Below are 20,690 nucleotides of genomic sequence, written 5' to 3' on the forward strand. Positions count from 1 at the left end.
ATAGCCATTGGATATTAAATAAGTGATCAACATAAATTATACCAGGATACTAAATAAAACAATGTAAATCATAAGATACAGGCAACAAAGTTAAAGTCATAAGATAAGGAGATAATTAATAGGAAAGATGAGAAGAATAATAGTAATGCAGTCCTACTAGGCAATTTGACAGTGTTGTGGGAATTAGTTGTTTAGCAGAGTAATGGCATGGGGGAAAATTGCCCTTGTGTCCAATTCTGGTGTGTAACGCCCTACAGTGTCATCTTGAGGTTAGAAGTTGAAATAGGTGTACTTATCCATAGAAAACCCTGCAAGTTATTTCTCCTTGGGCCAGTCTGCTGCCTGGTTTCAACGCTTAAAGAGTATTTCCATGTTGAACCCACGTCTCTGGTTAAGGCATTGAAACGAGCTACTTCTCATTAGTATTTCCGTGTTCCTTCCGCGGGGTTTATGCACAGTTTGACAACAGCTCCATCAAATGCAATGTTTCACGAGTTACCTAGAAGGGGGAAGAGAGTCCTCCACACAACATTCACACGCCATTCTCGATTGGTTCGGTCTCCGGAACTATCTAGAACGATGGTGTGTATCTGAGAGGGTACAAAATCGTGACGTGTAAGGCAGGTCTCCTCCTTCTCTTTTCAACCAAGATGAGCAGCGTAACCAGACTGAGACCCCGGTTGGCTGGCATTCTTTTTAAGCTTCAGTTTGAGGAGCAAGTGAATAACCTCAAGCCCGACATCATGGCGGTCAGCACCGCCTGCGAAGAGATCAAGAAGAGCCGAAACTTCAGTCAGCTTCTGGAACTTGTCCTGTTAATGGGGAACTACATGAACGCTGGATCGCGAAACGCGCAGACATTTGGATACAACCTCTGCTCCTTATGTAAAGTGAGTATTTCAGCAGCCAATGCGGGTGGAATCTGGTGCTTCAGTCAAACCTGTAGCCAAAGCTGAAGCTGCCCCAAAAGCCGACACAGTTCTATTACTACATAAACAAAGGGATGAAATCAAGATCATGTGAAGTGTGTTAATACCACTTTATAAGGCCTTGGTAAGGCCACACTTAGAATATTGCATTCAGTTTTGGTTGCCACGATGTAAAAAAAAAAGATGTTGAGAGTGCAGAGAAGAGCAACAAAGAGGATTAGGGGACTGGAGACTAAAACATTTGAAGAACGGTAGCAGGAACTGGGTATGTCAGGTTTAATGAGAAGAAGGACTAGGGGAAACATGACAGCAGTGTTCCAATATCTCAGGGGTTGCCACAAAGAAGAGGGAGTCAAACTATTCTCCAAAGCAACAGAGGGCAGGACAAGAAGCAATGGGTGGAAACTAATAAGGAGAGAAGTAATTTAGAACTGAGGAGAAATTTCCTGACAGTTAGAGCAATTAATCAGTGGAACAGCTTGTCTCCAGAAGTTGTGAATGCTCCAACACTGGAAGTTTTTAAGAAGAGATTGAACAACCATTTGTCTGAAGTGATGTAGGGTTTCTTGCCTAAGCAGGGGGTTGGACTAGAAGACCTCCAAGGTCCCTTCCAACTTTGTTATTCTATTCTAATCCTTGACGTATCAGTGATGCTATTTATCTTTTTTCTCCCTTGCCAGTAGAACAATTATAAGTATGTAAATTTGCCAAAATTCTTTCTCCCCCTACCCCAATAAAATAGTTGCAAATATCTGTTCTGTCTACCCACCGCAACATAGCTTGAACATGAAATCAATTAATTTTTGTGTTTCTCATCCAGTGAAGCAGAGAGAATGAATGCGGTTTTAGAAAATGCTCGTTTTTCTTGATTAAAAAAAAAATTGCTGTTCCAATCTAAGAGCAAATACACGGAGTGAAGGGAAACCTCACAGCACTTACTAAGGTTGGGGAAATGGGGACGTTTTAAAAAGCCGAAAATGCTGATCCATACGTTTATTTGTGAGGAATGACTCACCAAAACTGAAAACAGCTGTATATTAAAAATGCACATCTGCCTACTTTGTACAATTTTGGCATGTCGGAAGAAACCAACGTTAGTTGAATGCAGAGTAGATGGACTACTGCACAAGTGTGTATGATAAATAAGAAGAGGTAGCGTCAGGAACGAACAGCAGTTAAGTAAATGTGGATTGAATGCAGGAGTGAATGGCCAGTAAAAAGGATGTTGAGGTGGCTTTGATTCGGTAGGGAGATTGAATCAAATCACAAGACAATTTATGAAGGAAAACTAAATGGTAAAAGAGGAAGAAAGAGAAAGCAATAGGTAACCTATAGATAAGGAGTTGGTAAGATCCTCCAAAGGATAGCAGTTAAGGTGGCAGGCTGAACCAAAGTAGGCCTGAAGCCTGAACTAAACTAGGGTTTCATGATACTAAGTTTTAACTGTTCACATAGAAATTGCAAGGTTTGCTTTTAGGACATAGTGCGGTTAGACACGGGTTAGAAGGAAGTCTGTACATGAAATATGCTGAGGCAAAACATCTATTTTAGCCCATCTGCTAGCTTGGCTGTTAATCTATTTGGTAGACACATATTGTTAGTTCCTCAAAATACGAGCTATGCATGCCCGTTATTTGCCCCATGTATTATGACATCCTGTAGACATACTTTCTGTAACTCAAGGGCAAATATTGAGAGGTGTTTCCAAAACTAACAGATGGCTTTAGCTGAAAGTGATAAACTATATAAGGAAGTTCCTGAATTTCATTCAGTGTTCAGGCCATTTATTCTTTGCTATGAACCTGCGCAAATAAACTGTTCCTTCTCTGAAGAGCTGGCTTATGTGTCCCGTTTTCTACAACAAAGTGAGATGCTAAAAGAAGAAAAGATAATGGGTATTGATGTACTGAAACCAGAAATGGCTTCAGAAGATAGAAAATGATGGATTGGTATAAGGAATAGGATAGGATGGGAATAGAATAGAATTAGTAATAGAATAGAATAGAATTATAATAGAATAGGAATAAAATAGAATTAGGAATAGAATAGAGTTGGAAGGCACCTTGGAGGTCTTCTAGTCCAACCCTCTGCTTAGGCAGGAAACCCTACACCACTTCAGACAAATGGTTGTCCAACTTCTTAAAAACGTCCAGTGTTGGAGCATTCACAACTTCTGGAGGCAAGCTGTTCCACTGATTAATTGTTCTAACTGTCAGGACATTTCTCCTCAGTTCTAAGTTGCTTCTCTCCTTGATTAGTTTCCATCCATTGTTCTCCTGTCTTCGGGTCATGTGGAGAATAGCTTGACTCCCTCTTCCTTGTGGCAGCCCCTGAGATATTGGAACACTGCTATCAGGTCTCCCCTTAGTCCTTCTTTTCATTAATTTAGACATACCCAATTCCAGCAACTGCATTGAGCTGATGCCTAGATTTAAATATGTTTCACTTTCTGTCTTCAAACGTTTAATTTAGCTGGTGTTCTCTTTCTGTGTTTGCATAACATGATGTGCTGCAAATGATAATAGCATGATGGGTCTGTTTATGCACAAATATTGTCAGCTGTAGGTCAGCAACAAACCTCAGAACCCAAATCATTATAAAGGTTACAATTGAGCAAATAACCAGTATCTGAAGGCTTAAGATTTCTAAAGTTCCAAGTATTTTGTGGGAAGTCTGAAATACATCCACCTTCATCGAATGGTATTCATACTGATACACACCAGGTGTATATATGTTTGTGTGAGTTGTATTTAAGATGGCATATGCCATGTTGTCTACTTTAACTCCCTCAGTGGGATGCCACTAGCTGGATGTGGGTCAAGTTATGATGGATATCTTAATATCACCCTCACAGTTGAATTTTAAAGTTAGATATCATAGTATCATAAAGAGCTGTTTTGGCGCAGTGGTTAGAATGCAGTATTGCAGGCTAATTCTGCCAACTGCCAGAAGTTTGATCCTGACCGGCTCAAGGTTTGACTCAGCCTTCCATCCTTCCGAGGTTGGTAAAATGAGGACTCAGATTGTTGGGGGAAAGATGCCGACTCTGTAAACCACTTAGAGAGGGCTGTAGAAGCATCGTGAAGCGGTATATAAGTCTAAGAGCTATTGCTATAATTTACCATATTTTTCGGACTATGAGACGCACCGGTGCATAAGACGCACCAAGATTTCGAAGAGGTAAGTAAGAAAAAGGTGCGTCTTATACTCCGAAAAATACGGTATCACTCAATGGACTCTCTTTTTCCTGACAGAATGAACTCAAAGGCACTTATAGGTTATCAGACCTTCTCCATTCTAAGACCCTTCCACATCTCAAGTCATGTTTAACTCGTCGGTCTAAATTCAGTCTTAAATCTAATGCCAAGTTAAGAGTTTTGCAAGTTTGCAAGTTTAATAACATTTATATGCCGCCCAATCCCGTAGGACTCCGGGCGGCTTACAGTACAGAAATAAATAAATAAATAAATACAGAGAAAAAAAGATTGATTTAAAAACAGCACACCATGCACTCCGTTCTAAATGGGGCTGGACCGTATTTTGGGGTCAACAGCCCCAGGCCTGCCGGAACAGCCAGGTTTTAATGGCTTTCCGGAAGGCCAAGAGAGTGGGAAGGGTCCGGATTTCTGCATGTAGATCATTCCACAGGGCCGGGGCAGCTACAGAGAAAGACCTCCCCTGAGTAGTCGCCAACCGGCATTGCCTGGTCGACGGTACCCGAAGGAGGCCCAGCCTGTGAGATCTTACGGGTCGTTGGGAGGTATGTGGCAGGAGGCGGTCCCGCAGATATCCAGGTCCCAAGCCATGTAGGGCTTTAAAGGTAACGAGCAGCACCTTGAAGCGCGTTCGGAGACCGATGGGAAGCCAGTGCAGCTCGCGGAGGATAGGTGTAACATTGGTGTTCCTAGGTACACACGATATCGCTCGCGCGGCCGCATTCTGGACCAATTGTAGTCTCCGAACACTCTTCAGGGACAGCCCCAAGTAAAGCACATTACAGTAATCAAGCCTAGAGGTGACGAGCGCATGAGTGACCATTTGAAGGGCCTCCCGGTCCAGGTAGGGCCGCAACTGGTGCACCAGGCGAACCTGGGCAAAAGCCCCCCTGGTCACAGCCGACAGGTGGTATTCTAATGTCAGCTGAGGATCCAGGAGGACACCTAAGTTGCGGGCCCTCTCTGAGGGGTGAAGAATTTCACCCCCCCCCAAGCTGAGAGATGGAATATCTGGACCATTTTTAGGGGGCAACATCAATAGCCACTCGGTCTTGTCTGGATTGAGTGCCAGCTTGTTTACTCCCATCCAGACCCTTGACAGCCTCCAGGCACTGGCACATCACTTCCACTGCTATTGCAGGAGAGAGCAAAAAGTGAACGTATAATGAGATGAAATGGAAATACGTGAATTCTTTTTTAACGATGTGTTTATCGCTGCCTAGTTAAAGGATACCAAATCAGCTGATCAGACGACAACGCTGCTTCACTTCCTGGCTGAGGTCTGTGAAGAGAAATATCCAAATGTTTTGAGTTTCCTTGAGGACTTGCAGCACTTAGACAAAGCGAGCAGAGGTCTGTATTAAAACCGATATTTGTCTTCTGTTTTGTTCAACTCCGACCACAATGAATGATTTCCGAATGGAGAGTTTTAACTTTGCAGCATGCATTAACCTCCGCCTGCAGTCATGAATTTCCATTCACGGCTATTTCTATTTCTTTCAAGATGACTTTCCCTTATCTTAAATTAGCAGGGAACGGGGAGGGGGGGGGAAAGTGATTATGTTTCAGATCACACCATCCAGAATACAAGGGTGTTACCATACAAAAAAAAAAAAAAGCAGCAAACTGGGGAATTAAAATATTTTCCATGGTCCATGCAAGCCTTTGAAATAAAAGGCTACCGTATATACTCGAGTATAGGCCGACCCGAATATAAGCCGAGGCACCTAATTTTACCACAAAAAAACTGGAAAAGTTATTGACTCGAGTATAAGCCTAGGGTGGGAAATGCAGCAGCTACCGATAAATTTCAAAAATAAAAATAGATACCAATAATGTTTTTGAATATTTATTTCAAAGAAAAACAGTAAACTAGCGGTGTATTCAATGAAATACTTCACTCACCTCATGATGCTGATGTCCCGCTGTGATGATGATGTCCCGTGCAGCGCGGGAGCGATGTCCCGCCTCCTATGACACACGGCACAGTGATTCCTATCATTGGATCACTGTACCAGAGGAGGTGGGACATCGCTATGTGGCTGCTTGCCATAACAAGGAGGAGGTGGGACATCGTTGCAGAGCGGCAGGAGGGGGAGGAAGGGGAATCGTAAGACAGCCCTGCATTACATTAGAAGGTGAGGAGGGGGATGGTGCGGTGCGCGCTGCGCGGCAAACTGACACAGAGGGAGGGGAAATTCACAGGGGCACTGGGCCATTCACGAGTGTCACCCAGCGGCATGGCCCCGCCCCTTTTTCTCCTCCATTTCGGGCAAATTTTTCACTGACTCGAGTATAAGCCGAGGTGGCTTTTTTCAGCCCAAAAAGTGGGCTGAAAAACTAGGCTTATACTCGAGTATATACAGTAATCATTAACAAGACGGGAAGGGGAGAAAAAAAGAAAAAAGTTTTAGGAAATTAAATCTGATTTCACCCACCTTCATGTCTTTAATAAAAAATCTTACACTTGTTCTACTCCTCTTCCTGCGTTGTATCCAAGAAAGTCTTTGCAGACACCTTATTTTTATGCTTGTTGTCTAATCTTGGAAGTTTTTCTGTCTTAGCTTTTCATTCAGAAAAAAAATCAGAATGTGGTGTCAAAATAGGCGGGGATGGTAACAAAACAACCCCCGAATGGAATATTAAAATGCTATAAATGGAATGATGTAATGTATTAGAATTATGAATGTAAAAAAGAAAAAAAAAGAATAATAATTATGTGAATGTATATACAAAGAACAAAAATAAAAAAAACATTTATTAAAAAAAAAGAAATCAGGTGAATGACAATGCCTATAAGTAGAAGGAATTGTCAGGGTTTCAAATAGCATCCAAAATTAAATCAGAGTCCAAGACAATGGATTCCTCAAAGTTCCAATTTATTAAGAGAGCCTTGTTGGCACATCTGGGAAAACCTGAATCTGAAGGTTTCCCGGTTTTCCCCACCCAGTTGAAAGTTCAAGATCTTGCCCCCACACCCACAAGTCCATCCCATGGTCCAAACTCCCACTGCCATGCTGGCAGCTTCCACCCATCCTGTTCCGGTCAGGTGCAGAGACAAAGGATGACCTTGGCTTTCTAGAAAGAATTTTGTTATGGCTACCTATCATCTAACTCCGTACAATCCCCCCTCCCATTTTCCCACAATAGGAAATGCCTAGCAGAATAATAGAAAGTGTGGCAGGCCAAAGATCCAAAAGAAAAGATGGCTGCAGGCTTGACAGGAATAATGGCTATGGAGATTCTCAGTCATCCAGTTCATGGTTGACAGAGAGTTTCGCTGTTTTGAAAGAAGGGTCACAGAGGCCATCTAGGTCAAAAGTGAGCAGTCCTCTCTCAACAGAGGGGAAGGGATACGACATTATCTATCTCCAGTCTACAACACAGTTCTTTCAACAGTTCCAAGAAGGCTCCACACCCATTTGAATTTAGAAATTTAGAAATTACTTTACTGTCATTATACGTATATACACAGTATACACATACAACGAAATTCTCATAACCCCCAGAGACCAGGCCCTACACACATGACAATCCACAAACACACCCCACCCACACAAAAAATTCCCCGCCCCTAAACTACCCAAGCATCCACACAACAGACCAAGTAGTGCTGTCCAACAGCTCACTGATGGTGGCCCTTTAGTTCATTGTTGGGTGACCCTGACGACACAGATAAACCTCTAGGTGGCCTCAAGGACCCTCTGAAAGGATGCAAATGACCAGCTGCCTGCAAGGAGTCCAAATCCTTCCATTCCCCACCATCCAGTCAGAGCTGAAGAAGCTTCTTGGATGAGAAGGGAGACGTCTTCAAAGAAAAACCAGAAAGTCCAGTTGCCTCTTGAAAAAGCACCTTTAGAAGGAATAATGTGGGACTATCAAAACAGTCAAAGAAACCTAGATGTCCCACTTTTTTAGTGCCTCTGAAACACTTTGGGGGCCTCTTTGCTATTTGTACATATCCTGGTGTGAATAAAATTCGAGATTAGATTCCTCTAAAAGATTGAGATGGTAAGTATCTAATAGTATGTTAGCGTTGGAGGACAATAGCTATGTTAGAAGCTTTCCATATTCATTCGGATGGGTTTCTTTTAATGGATCATTCCTACACTATGACTGCAAGCATCTCATGGACATGGTCATTTGGTCTCATGGGTTGATCCCCTTGAAAGAGAAAGCAGTGCTACAGGATAGCTCAGGATATCATCGATATTCTGAGAAGGAAAAGTGACATTCTGATTTGTTGATGCTCAAAAGAATTAGATGTTTGGGAACATTGATCAGACCCAATGTGGGAGAAAACTTGTAACAGTGTAGGAGAAAACGTGCTGGAACTAACAAGTCAACTCTAAGATTTGAAATAGTTCAGTGATTGAAGATCAGATTATTGGGGTACATGAAGTCAGGACCTCTAGCCCAATGTATGTTATGGTTATATTAAAGTCCTGGGAATAATAATATATTTGCAGGTTATAAAGAATTTTTTAGACATAGGATCTCTTTAGAAAATATATATTTTTTCTTTTTAGAATGAATTCCATGGATGGGATTCTTACTATCTTTCAATCTTTAATTTCCATGAGGAATGTTTATCATCCTACATTGGCCACGAAAAAAGTTTTCATTTCTTGAAATAGCAAATGCATGCATTATCTATTTTGTCTAAAGTAACCTGTTTATGCTATGAAACTGGAGTAGTTTCTGTGTATCTCGTCCTTTTAAAAAATTATTAATAATTAAAGATGCCTCTTTGTGGGCTGCACGTGTTTAGTTTCAGCGGAGAGCTTGGAAAAGAGCCTGAAGCAGATGGAAGGGCAGATCAAGCAACTTGGGAAGGATTTGGAGACCTTTCCCCAACCCGAAGACCCTCATGACAAATTTGTGACAAAAATGTCCATATCCTTTTGCTGTTGTCAAATAACTGATGCACTTTTGTTTTCAGAATGTATTTTAAGTTTATTTCCATAACTTGTATTCCACATCCTCAGTTTTGATGACACTAGTTTTTGACTGTTTTTAAAGTTACAGATAATCTAAACCCTACCACATTTTCCTTCCAACTGGTAAGTGTTAGATAGTGGTTTTATTAGAATTGAAGGAGAACTGTCCATTGAGACATACTTGTTCATTTAACCCATTCTGAATTTTCTCTAAGCTATGCCTGGTTAGTGTTTATACAAATAACACTTGATTAATTTCCAAAATTTTTTGAAGAGTATTTAAAATAATGTATTGCTTGATATATACACTATTTTACTATAATCGTTCCTCTGCTAGGTTCCTTTAATATGTACTGTTTTGGTTTTGCTTCTTACCTATAAAGGAAGTCCTGTGTCCCCCGCTGTGTGGAGGGAACAACCTGAAACAACACAGATAAAGCAGATAAAGTGTCTGTAGGCGTTCCAAATATCATGCAGAATTAAATCAGAGTCGAAGGCAAAACTATGCTTAAAGTTCCAATTTAATAAGACAGGCATGTTGGCATCGTGCTGTGGGATTCCAACTCTGGAAGTTACATCAGAATCCCACCCAGTTAAAAGTTCATGATCTTGTCCCCACACCCACAGTCCATCACATGGTTCAATCTTCTTCCACGCTGGCATCTACGCCTAACTGCTTCCGGTCAGGTGTGAAAGTGTGGAGACAAAGGATGACCTTGATTTCTAGTAAAGAATGAAAAACAATACATTTCACAATCCTACTCCTTCTATTCCCCCCTCCCATCGGCTTAAAGAAACAGCATAATGAAATAAGAGAAAGTGTGGCAGGCCAAAATTCTAAAAGGAATATAAATGCAGGCCTGACAGCATCATGTTTTGGTTGGTCCACCTGTTGGAAGAAATGTCCATCTGGGTTCAGTTCCACGTGGGAAGAAAGACACTAGAAACATGGAGACTGTTTGGAAAGATGGTTTAATGGTGGACAGGATCTCATGGTTTGAGGTCCTGGGCAAAAAGGGAAGAGATGCTGAAAGTGCCTGGGCTTTATGCCCTCTGAGCTTTTGAATTCGAGCTTGTGTTCTGATTGGTTGTCAGACTCCCATGGGGCCATGCAGGGGTAACTTCTTAGGTTGTGTTTTGAGTCCCAAGCTTGGTTGAGCTTTACTGGGTGATGATGTTATGAAGGGGCTTTGGGCAATTCCTACTATGGTTCTTCCTGAAGGAGGTAGATCTTTGTTATGTAGAATAGCACCACAATGAAGATCCCCTTCCCCCCCCCCAGCTCATCAAGGCTTAATGACTCTTACATTTCTAATTTGTAGAGGTTTATGAGTTTAAAGTGATAATCAAGTCTTTCTAATTCCGTGGAACAGAGTGAGAAATATTCTTTTTGGCTTCCTTTTAAAGAGACAATTGTATATGATGGGCAATTCCCCACCTTGCAAAACTGATAATATTGCAAGCTGTTGATAGCACTTTGTTACGAGATGAAGTATTAGGGAATATTTCTGAATGTGAGATGTTGGTGTAAGAGAGCCGTGCGTACATTGTAAGCTTATAAAACAAAATGTTACTGGAAATTTTTTCACAAAAATGCATAAGCGCTCTAAGCTAAATCCCACAAGCGACACTTAAACAGATGGTTTGATCTTTAAACACTGTTAAAATGTAATAGCCTCCTGTTAACATTCCCTGTAGACAGAGAATAATTGGGGAACAGTGGAATTACATTTGTTGCTGGTAATGTCTGTGTGCTTGCTAATTAAAAAAAAAATGTGTACAGGAAAAACGGTGTATTTGATGCAAACGTTGGATGATCCCGCTGAAGGAAGTTCGCACCCACCCCTCTACTAGAAAAATGAAATATCCTAGGAAATATTAAAAAAGGCAGAATATTACATTTCCCTGGATGAGAAATGGAGAAACATGTTTTTAGACAGCAATAGCAATAGCAGTTACTTATATACCGCTTCATAGGGCTTTCAGCCCTCTCTAAGCGGTTTACAGAGTCAGCATATTGCCCCCAACAACAATCCGGGTCCTCATTTTACCCACCTCAGAAGGATGGAAGGCTGAGTCAACCCTGAGCCGGTGAGATTTGAACAGCCGAACTGCTGAACTGCAGTCAGCCTGCAGTGCTACATTTAACCACTGCGCCACCTCGGCTCCCTGGGGAGAGACTCGCTCTTAATAGTCTTTGTCAATGGGCCATTAAGGCCTGACCAAGTCTATTCTTCATAACAAAGATCTATCCCCTTCAGGCAGAGCCATTTCATTGCCCTTCGTTGCACCACCCACCAAGTTTCAACCAAACTTAGCACACACAACCTACAAAGCTAGCTATGACCTCTGACAGCAACCAGTCAGGATACTCTTCCTGTGCCCCAGGAAGTTCAAAGCCCAGAGTGGGTATAAAACCCAGGGACTCTCAACATCTCTTCCCTTTTCACCCAGGAGCTCCAAGGCATGTGATCCCACCCACCATTAAACCATCTTTCCAAACAGCCTCCATGTTTCCAGTGTCCTTTTCCCATGTAGAACTGAACCCAGATGGACATTTCTTTCAACACCCCATAGCTTGAAGAAGCTGCCTAGCGACTGTTGTCGTTATGGTTGGAAAATAGACTTTTTTTGAACCGCTCAGTTAAAAATGACCACCCTCAGAAATATTGAAAAGGCAGGCTAATGATTCTTAAATCATGTTGTGAAGGCTTTTCATACAGCCTAAGCTTTTATTCTATAGGCAACTCAGTTAAGAGCTTAAGGCCCCACACCTATTTGGAGAATAGATTGCGCCCCCCACCCCTTCCTCTATGACAGTCCCACAAATGTTGCCTTATCAAATTTGGCTGATCAAAAGTCTTGTCATATTCGGATGGCAAAAGTCAGAGCCATCAAAAGGGCTCTCAATTTAATTTTTTTTGGTATTTTTTTTATTTTTTTCCCCTTTTAAAACAAACATTTCATAATTCATTAATCAGTGTGTCGCCTGAGTACAATTTTTTTTTAGTATCCTAATAGTTATAGCTTACCACCAAACTCTTATATACATTTATTCTTATTTTAACAGTTCAACTTAATATATTTCCTGTTATCACATTTGTCTTCCTAAATTATTTAATTTTATACTCCCCCCCCCAGTAATCACCTTATTAATAATTTTACTTACAACCTCCTTTTAAATGTCTACGTATATAGCAATTCCATTCTCTCCAGGGCTCTCAATCTTTATGTACCTCTTTTGCTAACTCATGCTGGATTTAAACAGTAAATAAAACAAAAGATGAATTTGAGAAGCATTTTATGAAGTTACCCTTAAACATGCACATATGATTTACAAAGTATTTTAAATAAAAAGAAACAGAAGAGAGAGAGAGAGAGAAATACTTTAATGCCCCTCATTATCTTTTCTTTGGCCCGCATGTCTTGTTTCATATTTTGAAGGGCCTTTTTAAATATAGCAAATCCATTTTGAATTGAATATTGATTTTATGACCAGAATGGTACGTTGTATTATATTTCGCTTCCTCCTTCTTAGGATTTATTGCATATTCTCAACCCCTCTTTCTTAGACACAAACCAGTCTCACACTTTTATTTGCGTGAATTTCCTCCCTTCTACCTAATAATGGAGGAAAGAGGGGGGGGAAAGGGAAGAGGATAGAGGAGAGCTATCACGAACTAACTAAATCCTAATTAATTATTAGCAATGATTAATCTTCAGGCCTATCTCCACTTTCCCTATTTGAAGGTGATGGTGTGTGTGTGTGTGTGGTGTGTGTGTGTGTGTGTGTGTGTGTACAAGGGGAGAGATTTCTGTAACACAGTGCATCCAATTGCCAGCAAGACTTACTGCAATAAATGGTCTCAGAATGAAGATTTATATTTAGCGAAAGTTTAGAAACATTGCATCATTAACAGCTTGATTTCTTAGCTTGATATTTAATCTAGAATTTGTAAAACATTGGATGCCAGGAACTGAAATATAAAAATAAAGCCAAACAGTCTTAAGCCATTTTTTTTTATTTTTATCCATTTTATTTTTTAATGCCCTTTTGTAGAGACAAGGAAGCCTACAGTGCTGCCATGGAACATAAAATAGAAGTGTTTTATGCAATCATAAACTTGGTAGATTCTGTGCAATGATTTGGCATCGTATACTCGCGTAAGAAAAAATATTAAGCACTTGCAACTAATAAGTAGATATGTGAGTGGGGACTTTATAATGAAATGATTTGCATACTTAGATTCCCCCTAATTGTATATAAAACCATTCCCAGAATTTTAAGCCTTGATGAAACCTCGGCTGTCTTTGACAAACTGTTGACAGCAGTTGGTGTGAAAATACATATTCTTCACCCGTGCATCTGGACCAGTTTATCTGGGACAAATGATTCACACAATACGTCATCAAAATCTTACACTGTCCTTTCTATCAGCATTCCCTAGACAATCAACCATTCTATGAAGATTTCCTACTTTCTGATAAGGCTTTTTATCAGATCAGCAATGTTGCAACATTTTGAAATCTAACACCAAGGCAGGGGGACCTCTAGTAAGATTTAAGATGCCTGATGGATTGTTGCACAGTCGATATTTATTTGCGATTATTTTGATGCTCCTTTTTAAAAAAGACTTTACTGGTTAAAGCTTGATTTTTTAAAAAAAAAAATGACTTGCCTACAACAAAATCTCCCTGCTGCACTAGATAATAGGTTCGTATGGATTATAATATTTAGTAGAAATCTAAACCAGCGATCACCAACTGGGGGTCCAGGAGAAAATTTTGGTGGTCTGCAGAAAAAATATTTGCATTTTTTATATTGCACTAAATCAGGGGTCCTCAAACTACGGCCCCTGGGACGGATACGTGCAATGAACATTTGTGTTGTTGCAAAGAGTCTTCCCCTTCGGGGTCTTTTTGAGAGGGTCGGAGAGGGAAAGAAATTCCAACTTGGTGTCTGCTTCAGCCTCCTGGTGGGGGGCTTTGAGTGAAGGCTGGAGGGAAGTGCCACTAGTGGCAAAGAGCCAGAGGGCCTTGTTCCATCATGGCCTGGAACTGGCTGACCATCTCAGCCTGCTGAGCCTCCAGGTGCCAGTACCTGGCCTTGCACTCCTGTAGGCCTTCCCACTGCTTGGAAAGTCTATGCTCGTAGTCCTCAGTGAGGTGCTTCTACTGAGCCCTTCTCGGTCAGATCCAATTTGAACTGAGCCAGCCAACTCTTTCTCATGGTGGCTGCTTAGCTCTAACAACTGCTCCCTGTTGGGGCCTTAAGGACTCTGGGCGGGCAGGCGAGAAGTGGTTGGGAAGGGAGGGGTGAGTAGAGGCTGGCGAGGCACCCCTTGACGTGAGTGACATTGAGTTGGCCACACCCACCCAGTCACATGACTAACTAGCCATGCCCACCCAGCTGGTCATTAGGCAGATCATATTAGTGGTCTGTGGAATTTAAAATTATGAATTTAGTGGTCCTTGAGGTCCGAATGGTTGGTAACCCCTAATCTAAACCACAAGCATTATAGTAAAGAATCATATTTGGATAAGTTTAGTATCAAACCATTTTTCCCCAATTTTTATAAAGCCCTTAAAAAGTTGCTGGAATGCCTAATTGCTGATTGCATTGGTTTCCTATGAGAAATCTTTTCTAAAAAGATATTAAACGCCAGTCTATCGCGAGAGGAATGCTATTGTTGCAAGAAGGGGAAAAAATTAGGTTATCTGTTATACTCTGTTTCTCCACGCTGCCCCTCTTAGTACTTTGTGAATAGTCTTAGCTGGGCTTTTGAAAAATCCGCCGTCTTGGTTTATTTTAATACCGCTCTACTCTGAATATAACTTTAACAAGCCGAGCACAGCTTTCTCGTCCAAGCAAAAGAGCAGTTCAAGGAACTTTCTACCATACACAAAAGCATGGAAAATCTGTACCGGGATGTCATGGAATATTATGCCATCGATTTAAAGAAAATCTCGGTAGAAGAATTCCTCACTGACTTGAGCAACTTCAAAACGATGTTCACGGTAAGGCGTGCATAATAAAACGATGCAATGCGCGGGAATAGCAAGGGCCAAAGTCCTTCTGTTATTATCCCTGGTTGGCTTTATTTCCCATCTTTGCCAGGGATGGGATTCAGTCGGCTCGAGCGAACTGGATGCTAATTTTATTCGCCGAACTGGTAGTTGCAAGTACTGGCTGGCCCCGCCCCTCCCACGAGTCTACACACAGCCCTTTTTGGGGGCCAGGTAGGAGCAGGGCTCGCGTGGAGGCTCTGGGAGGATGAAAAACGAGCCTCCCAGAAGTCTGGAAATGGGTCCATTTCTGGCCTCTGGAAATGGACCAGCAGTACATCAGAGAGGAGTTTTCAGTTCAGAGCAGACAGAGGTAGTTTCAGTTTCGATTCTCAGCACAGACTCGGATCTGTTTAAGCTCCCATTGGCTGACTTAGTTGCTGCCTATTCATTCGCTGACCTTGTTACCATGTCTCCCAGTCATGAATATTCAAACAGAGTGCTATTCCAGGAAGCGGAGATCAGTTGAGAAGATCTGGTCTTGCAGTCCTCAAGGATGACACTCCTTGAGTCTTAAGGCAACATCGTTGGGTTCCACCACAAAACCGCGGTAGACAAAAACGCGCGACGAAAGCGCGTACGTGACGTCATCACAGCACGACGAAAACATCGCGCTGTGAGCGGTAAATTTAAAATTAAAGCGAAAACCTTACCTTAACCCCCCTCAAACCTAACCCTAAACCTAACCCTTAACCTAACCCTAAACCTAACCCTTAACCTAACGGTAAACCTAACGCTAACCCTTAACCTAACGCTAACCCTAACCCTAACGCTTAACGTAACCCTAAACCTAACCCTAACCCTTAACGTAACCCTAAACCTAACCCTAACCCTTTAAACCTAAACCTAAACCTAACCCTTACCTTTATGTGAATCGGCTTGCTTTAATTTATTTTAATTTCAATTTAATTTATTTTTAATTTTTTTCGTCGCGCTGCTGATGACGTCAGGCACGCGCTTTCGTCGAGCGCGCTTTTGTCTACCGCAGTTTTGACGGGTCACGCATCGTTGGTCTGAACCAAGCAAACGTACGTTTAGGGTTTAGGGTTTAGGGTTTATTAACATTTATAGGCCGCCCTTTTCCCTGAGGGGACTCAGGGCGGCTTACATAGGATCAGGGGAGGGAAATACAAACGTCATCGTTCTCATCCTGAAATCTAAAAATAAAAAAATATATTAATATCCGATAATGTATTTTTTTTTCCTCTAGGAAGCAGCAAAGGATAATATGAGAAGGAAAAGAAATGGAAGAAAAACAGAGGCGTGCCAGAATAGCTCAAGAGAAAGCAGAAAAGGAAAAATTAGAAAGACAACAGAAGAAAAACCACCTGCTTGACATTAAAACAGGTAAACGTGGTCAGCAACCTGATTGCTTCCAGACGTCACCGAGAGCAACTTTGGGTGCTAAGGCAGAAAAGTGATTTACTTAAAATTCCCTGCTGCGTTTAGGTCTGATTGATCCCCTCCATATTCTTTTCCTATTTTGCTCGTCCTCAAATTGTAACCACTTCTAGACAAAGGTCGATTTAATGAGTGAGGACGTGTATCCGCAGTTAACTCTTTCTCGCTTCCGGGCAAGATGCAACCCGTCGCAATGTCATCCTACTCGTAAATGGAAACTGGATTGCAAAAAATTGGTTTCTTTTGAAGGCACTGATTCCTCTTTCCTCCTGATTAATGTCTTCCTTTGTGCTGGCTGCTCTCGCTCTCTCGAGAAAGTGAAGTGGCCAAAAACTACCATATTTTTCGGACTATAAGACGCACTGGAGTATAAGACATATCATGATTTTGAAGAGGTAAATTTTAAAAAGAAACATTTTGCACTCTTCAGGCCTCCCAAACCTCTGCATGCCTCGTTTTTTTGTAGAGGTTTGGGAGGCTTGTAGAGTGCTCCTGGGGGGCTGGGGGGAGGGGCAAGAATGAGCAAAAGACGACCTGTTTTTCCCTTTTTTTGTCCTCCACAGCCCCAGCAATACTCTGCAGGCCTCCCAAATCCTTTGCATATCCATTCTTGCAAAGGGGGCGGGATTTTTGGGAGGCCAATAATGCTGTATTCACTGTATAAGACACAACAGATTTTCACCCTCTTTTGGCAGGAAAAAAGTGCGTCTTTTACTGCGAAAAATGCGGTAACTACCAACGAGGGGCAGATGGGCTGCCAGGGTATGGGTAACTAAAAACCCGACAACTCTGTAAAACAGTTGCTTTGATCCGCCTCACCCCCGAATTGAAACAGGAGAAAAACACCTGTCAAAAGATGGGACGAAACATCTAGCTATCTAGCGGAATCTCAACTCAATAGATGATTACCCAGAGCTCTGGTTTAAGGTTTAAGCTGTCCCAGAGCTTCGTATAATCCCCGACCTCCGGTCCTTCCGATGCGCCCTAAAAAGTTGGCTTTTCCAGCAAGCCAGCCTGGCCTGAACAAAACTAAACAAATTATGATTACTGTTAATTTTAATTTGAATTCTTTTTAAAAAATGTCATTGTCAATTTAATTGGGTTTGGGATATTCTATATAATATTTTTTAACTTTTGTATTATGTGTTTCTTTTAATGTTGTACGCCGCCCTGAGTCCTTGGGGAGAAAGGTGGCATATAAATCGAATAAACCTAAACCTTCCTCCAGGACGCAGGTTGGAATCCTACAAGTCTAATAAGATTGATAGCCTAACATAACGTTAAGCTTTCTCTGCTGATTGCCAATGTAGGCTGCTTGATGGCTCTCATAACAAGATCTGTTAAAAATGCACCGTTAGGGAGAAAAAAATAATAGGTTGCCAACAGCAAGCACACAGCGATTGTGTTAATATTACAAGTGCCTCTTGGCTTCTGCAACAACGTTAGGGTGCCAAGAAGTGCACATTCTTTTATTTTCATTTTCCAACATGTGTGTTTTTGAAGTCCACCATTGTAATTAACATTCTGAACATTATTGTCTTATTCTCCTATATGCAAATGGATAGTCACACATACTTCCGCTTTTTATTTATTTATTTATTTTATTTGGTGAGATAAAGCAGCTGTATTGCCTGGAGAAATTGTATTCTAGGGCTTTAGATTATCCAGCTTCTGTAGTTCTTGATGGCTTACAAAATGTTCAGCTGCCCAGAGAGAGTTTCCCGGTGATTATGCATCACTGTAAAAAATTTTTTTTTTTGACTCCAGAAATAATTTCTCATATCAATAGCGCTCAATTTTTAATGCAGCCTGAGGATTGTCGACAGGACGGGCTCCTGATTCGGAGTAAAGCAATTAGGAACTTCAAGTGGGTATGTGGGTAATTGGCAAGGAAATGCCAGCTGCCAGGTTGGGCCAGATGAGATACACAGTACTGGTGATGAATGACAAAGTTACCCCAATTTAAGATCTGGCTTAGAATGAGAGTCAATCCTATTCGTTACGATGCCTACTAATTATTTAAATTGATACAAGTGTCCTGCCTTTAGTTTATTTATCGATCCAGAATTTATCTGGTCTTCAACCCACTCTTCCATTGGCACTTACCACAATAAACTTGTATGCCACGACAAGGAAACGAATAACAATAGAAACCAAACCATTGCATCTGATGGCCTGAGGCAAGGAAGTAGGTTTAAGACCCCACCTGAAGGGCCCCGGGCAATCAATTCCACAGTGAGTGAAATTGATCAGTGGAAAAAGCGGAAATAACACTGGTCTTAGCCTAAGGGCTGGCGTCTGCAACAAATAGCAATAGCCGTTGGATAAGTTGGATAAGTTATTTATAGGCCGCCCTTTTCCCTGAGGGACTCAGGGCGACTTACAACTTATGGGGTAGGGAATACACACAATGACATATAAACAATACATAATTAAAATAGAAGCAACATTCATCATTCGGGTGGGGACGGATTATAATCTTTAACCCCAGGCCTGACGGGATAGCCAGATCTTGAGGGCTGTGCGGAAGGTCTGGAGGGTGGTGAGGGTACGAATCTCCACGGGAGATCGTTCCAAAGGGTCGGAGCTACTACTGAAAAGGCTCTCCTCCTAAGTTAGACTTATATACCGCTTCATAGGCTTTCAGCCCTCTCTAAGCAGTTTACAGAGTCAGCATATCACCCCCACAGTCGGGTCCTCATTTCACCCACCTCGGAAGGATGGAAGGCTGAGTTAACCTTGAGCCGGTGAGATTAGAACCGCTGAACTGCAGATAACAGTCAGCTGAAGTGGCCTGCAGTACTACACCCTAACCACTGCGCCACCTCGGCTTCTACTGGAGGATTAAGGTTAAGCAACGGATTTAAGGTTAAGCAACGGAGTAGACAATCCTTCAGACAATTTGAGCCTCAAACGAGTCTCGCTTTCTTCACCCCAAGAAGAACCTTGAATTAGGCTCGGATAGCAATTAGAAACCCTCCTTCATTATTTTTTTGAAGTCAGGAGTTTTAAAAGTTCGAAATTCTTTTACGGTGTCTCAGTATTGCAAATCGGCCACCCGAAGGACTTTTGGCAGTTGGCGGACTTCTCAGTTGTACAGTTTTTAGATTAACTATGCATACTTGTATTTTCTGACACCTTTCTGCTGCTCCAGATTGCAAGCTCAACTTGTTGACTTCTACCCACTCTGGCTTAAGAAAAGCAAATATCATATACTGTAACTCTTACCATACTACAGAATTATCCTGTGGTAAGAGGCATCCAATACATTTAATAATAAGCAAATAAACTCCCAGATTTTTTTCAGATCTCTTTCTCTGCATAGTCACGTGGATAGTTTAAGCCACAGAGCTGCAGTTATAACTTTATATCTAATAAATAAATGGCCGAAACATTTAACCTTGTGATATTAATCTTATTCTCTTTTCAACTCCGTTTCGATTAAAACTAAGGTAGCTTTAGCTCAGTGGCTAAGAGGCTCAGCTTGTTGATCAGAAAGGTTGGCAGTTCGAATTCTTAGGTTCGAATCCTTAGTGCTGCGTAATGGAGTGAGCTTCCGTTCCTTGTCCCAGCTTCTGCCAACCTAGCAGTTTGAAAACAGGTAAAAAATGCAAGTAGAAAAATAACAGCCACCTTTCGTGGGAAGGTAACAGCCTTCCGTGCACCTTTGATGTTGAGTCATGCCGGCCACATGACCACAGAGATGTCTTTGGACACAGTGCTGGCTCTTCGGCTTTGAAACGGAGATGAGCACTGCCCCCTAGAATCGGGAACGACTAGCATTATGTGCGAGGGAGACCTTTACCTTTACTTAATCATTTAAAAATATATATAAGAACACATTGTGTTTAAGAGGTTAGAACGCTGGGCTGACAATTGGCAGCCTTGTGTTTGAAACCTGTTGCTGTCGCGGGGGCAGGTTGAGTTCCCATCACAAGCTCCAGCTCCCAACAACCCAGTTGTTCGAAAGCAGGTACCCACATTCCACAGATATGCTCCATTCCCTGGCCATTGGTGATGTTACCGACAAATCTTCCCCCTCAGAAACACTTCAGCGCTTCTGACCCCAGAAGTATTAACATTATGTTTAAGAAACCAAAGACATAATTTCTCAATTATTTAACAAGCAGCGTATACAT

The 20,690-nt window shown here is 41.7% G+C and overlaps 1 protein-coding gene across 1 annotated transcript in view; it reads left to right on the forward strand.

The window, feature by feature from the left end:
• The first annotated feature begins 650 nt into the window (after window positions 1-650).
• Window positions 651-20,690, forward strand: part of LOC116514651 (protein diaphanous homolog 3-like) — an 85,346-nt gene continuing 65,306 nt past the window's right edge. The window contains 6 exon segments of the mRNA XM_032226267.1: window positions 651-890; window positions 5,368-5,497; window positions 8,916-9,040; window positions 14,938-15,102; window positions 16,361-16,387; window positions 16,389-16,497. Coding sequence (XP_032082158.1) covers window positions 651-890; window positions 5,368-5,497; window positions 8,916-9,040; window positions 14,938-15,102; window positions 16,361-16,387; window positions 16,389-16,497 — 796 coding nt within the window.

This window comes from Thamnophis elegans, chromosome 11 (genome assembly GCF_009769535.1).
Source record: "Thamnophis elegans isolate rThaEle1 chromosome 11, rThaEle1.pri, whole genome shotgun sequence".
In the NCBI taxonomy this organism is placed as follows: Eukaryota; Metazoa; Chordata; class Lepidosauria; order Squamata; family Colubridae; genus Thamnophis; species Thamnophis elegans.